Raw genomic sequence first — 3,231 nt, 5'->3', positions numbered from 1 at the left:
CCTGTAGTCCCAGCTACTCGGGAGGCTGAGGCAGAAGGATCGCTTGAGCCCAGGATTGTGAGGTTGCTGTGAGCTAGGATGACGCCATGGCACTCACTCTAGCCAGGGCAAAAGAGTGAGACTCTGTCTCAAAAAAAAAAAAAGAACAGTGGAGAGATGTTAACCAGCCCATCTCACTCTCAAGGACAACAGGTAAAATGTGACAATGCTCTAGCTCCAGGGCTGTCAACCCCAGTGGAAGGCATGTTAGTGGCTTCTAACATGAACATCGAATGACCCAACTCACTTTCTGTGATGGTTCCCCTGTGTGAGATCTCTTTCCCGGGCCTCCTCCACTGTTTCACCTTGGTTTCCTTCTCTCCTTCTGTCACTGACTTTCTCCCTCATATATGCCCTCTGGCAGGGACAGAGGCTTCCTCTGCTGATCCTTGTCATTCATTCTGGATAAAATGATTCCCAATATTTGCAAGTGAGCCCAAAGGTCTATGATCCATCATAATTTTTTATTTACAGATATACAGGTTTATGTTTTGAGCCACTGAATTATTAGAAGAGTCAGTGATGACCTAATAGTTGAGAACAGGCTTTGAAATCAGACCTGGTTCAAATTGTTTAATGCTCTGTGCCTCAATTTTTTAATCTGTAAAGTGGGGAGACTAATCATCACTATCAAGGTAAGCACTGTTGGCAATTTGGCACTACTAAGCATTAGAGTACGGGGTATTCTCTAGGGTCTAGCAATCCCACCTGGTCAGGGAAATTCTCACCAGGCAATGTAGTGGGACACTGGTGGCCTCTATGCGTCCAATGAAAGTGGTGGGTGCATACTAGGAATACGTGAACTAAAATACAATCTTAAGGCTTCTCTGTCCCCCGACAACTGACTGAATAGACCCACTCCTGGCCAAGGAGATATCCTAAAACTGAATTGCCAACCATGAGGAGGTAAGTCAGACATGCCCTATCATGCCCCGCTCCGTTCTTGGAGCTATCCTTTGTAACTCATTGACAGGCCTAAGGCTATGCAAGACAAACCTGCAGGTCCTCAATTTACGTAACAAATATATGCTGGTAGTAGCTGGTTTTTTTTTGTTTTTTTTTTTGAGACAGAGTCTCACTCTGTTGCGCTAGAGTGAGTGCTGTGGCGTCAGCCTAGCTCACAGCAACCTCAGACTCCTGGACTCAAGCGATCCTTCTGCCTCAGCTTCCCGAGTAGCTGGGACTACAGGCATGCGCCACCATGCCCGGCTAATTTTTTCTATATATTTTTAGTTGTCCGATTAATTTCTTTCTATTTTTAGTAGAGACGGGGGTCTCGCTCTTGCTCAGGCTGGTCTCAAAATCCTGAGCTCAAACAATCCGCCCGCGGCCTCCCAGAGTGCTAGGATTACCGGCCCGGCCAGTAGCTGGTTTTTGATTAACAGACTTCCCAATCTTAAAACATTCCAAGCCGGTAGACAAAAGCTTCATTTTTAACCAATTACAAGTCAAAGAATCTTTAAACCCACCTATAACCTGTAAGCCGTAGCCCCCCCCTTCGAGATGGCTTTTCGGGCCAAACTAATGTATACCTTCCATGTATTGATTTATGAATTTACCTGTAACCCTTGTTTCCCTGAAGTGTATAAAACCAAACTGTAACCCAACCACAGAGAGTCCACTTGCTCAAGGTTTCTTGGACGTGGCTGCAGGTCATGGTCCTCTAATTTGACTCAGAACAAACCTCTTTAAATTATTTTACAGTTTGGCTTCTTTTCCGTTGACAAATAGTATGCAGCAGCAGAAAGCAAGGAACTAGAAACTAGACTTACATGGCAAAGCACCTCTTCAAAACTTAGTGTCCAGTGGATAAAAAGAAGAAATACAATGAAATGTACAGTACAATGCCAAGTGTGTTAATTAAAACTCGGACACGAACAATGCTACATCAAACGGAGGGGGAAGGGGATGCGATTGCCGGGAAAGCAAAGACACGAGGAGGGCCTTGGCCGTTGGTTTAGCGCGGCGCACTGAGGACTGTGATCGGCGACAACGAACGCACTTCAAGTCCAAAACGGCAACACAGCGCGCAGAGGCGTTATCTGTCAGTGACCCGCGAACTTTCCCCTTGGTACTACTCTTGAATCTTAGTCAAAAGGGCGAAAAGCCAAGAACTTTGACTCGCAGTGTCCTCTCCCGCCCTTGTCTCCGCCCGTGGCCAAGCGGGATTGGCTCCGCCGCCTCCGCCCCCCGAACCTTGCCAGGACCCTCCGCGGGGGAAGGGAACCGGGCATTTTAACCCTCCTGACCCCGGGATACTGGTGCCAAAACCTATCCCGCGACTCCACTCCCCTTCCGCTCAGCCCAAGGCCACCAAAGAGGGGCTGAGGACACTGAGATTGACAAAGAGTCTCACCCCAGCTGGAGTTGGGCAGCCAGTAAGGTGGTCACCTCTCGGGGCTTGGGCTGCTTGGGAGCCTAGACTGGGAGGCTGGCGAATTAGGATCGAATCCTCAAACGCGCTGGGCGCCCCGCCTTCCCCACTGGCCTCGGTCTTCCCGCGCGCAGGGGGCGCGTCAGCCATCGCTCGGGCCCCTGGCCCGCGTCCTGACCCGGCCAGGTCCCAGCCGCTTCCTGGGCGCTCCCGGGAACCGCGCATTTACCTTGGTCGGGACCCGCCAGGGCGCGCACTTGGATCTCAGGGCTCCCAGCCGCCCCGTCGGAGGCGCAACCGCGGGCCCGAAAGAGCCTCCAAGGGCGCGGGAGGCGCAGGGCGCGGGGCACGACGCGCAGCATCGGGGCGCAGGCTGGGAAGGTGCAGCTCCGGCCCGCCACTGCCTCGGTGCCGCTGAAAGCTCGCGGTTCCGGCGGGGGCGAGGCCTTCGCCAATTGCTCCACCTATGGGCCAGGGGCCTACGCCGCTGTCTGCACCTCCTGGGTACAGGGAGACTTGGGTGGGGGGAACCCCAGCTCCTCCGAGAGATTTGGGGTAAGACTGTCAACCTCTCTAAGAGTCAGTGTTCTAATCTGCAAATAGGGGATGATAATGGTGTGTGTGAACACCATTGCTTACACATACGCTCAATAAATGTCATTTCTTTTTAAAATGTCATTTCATTCGTCCCTCAAACATTGTCTGCATTCACTAACTTTACTGCCTCACCTCCCATTTGCACCTCAAATTTAGTGACTCACCTGCCACAAAATTTAACACTCGTCCCAATTTAATGCTCAATAAATCAGCTCACAAAA

The 3,231-nt window shown here is 51.0% G+C and overlaps 1 protein-coding gene across 4 annotated transcripts in view; it reads right to left on the bottom strand.

Moving 5' to 3' along the window:
* Positions 1-2,856, bottom strand: part of ECHDC2 (enoyl CoA hydratase domain containing 2) — a 22,224-nt gene extending 19,368 nt beyond the window's left edge. For 2 of the 4 annotated variants that reach the window (XM_012639438.1, XM_012639439.1), the window contains exon 1: positions 2,643-2,835. In XM_012639438.1, coding sequence (XP_012494892.1) covers positions 2,643-2,775 — 133 coding nt within the window. In that variant the 5' untranslated portion in view covers positions 2,776-2,835. Of the gene's footprint in view, positions 1-2,395; positions 2,612-2,642 lie in introns of those variants that run through there. The other 2 variants (XM_012639437.1, XM_012639440.1) reach the window with 2 other exon arrangements.
* Positions 2,857-3,231: the final 375 nt, after the last annotated feature.

Source organism: Propithecus coquereli, unplaced genomic scaffold, assembly GCF_000956105.1.
Source record: "Propithecus coquereli isolate 6110/MARCELLA unplaced genomic scaffold, Pcoq_1.0 Scaffold14, whole genome shotgun sequence".
Taxonomy (NCBI): domain Eukaryota; kingdom Metazoa; phylum Chordata; class Mammalia; order Primates; family Indriidae; genus Propithecus; species Propithecus coquereli.
This window is presented reverse-complemented; position numbering and strand designations above follow the sequence as displayed.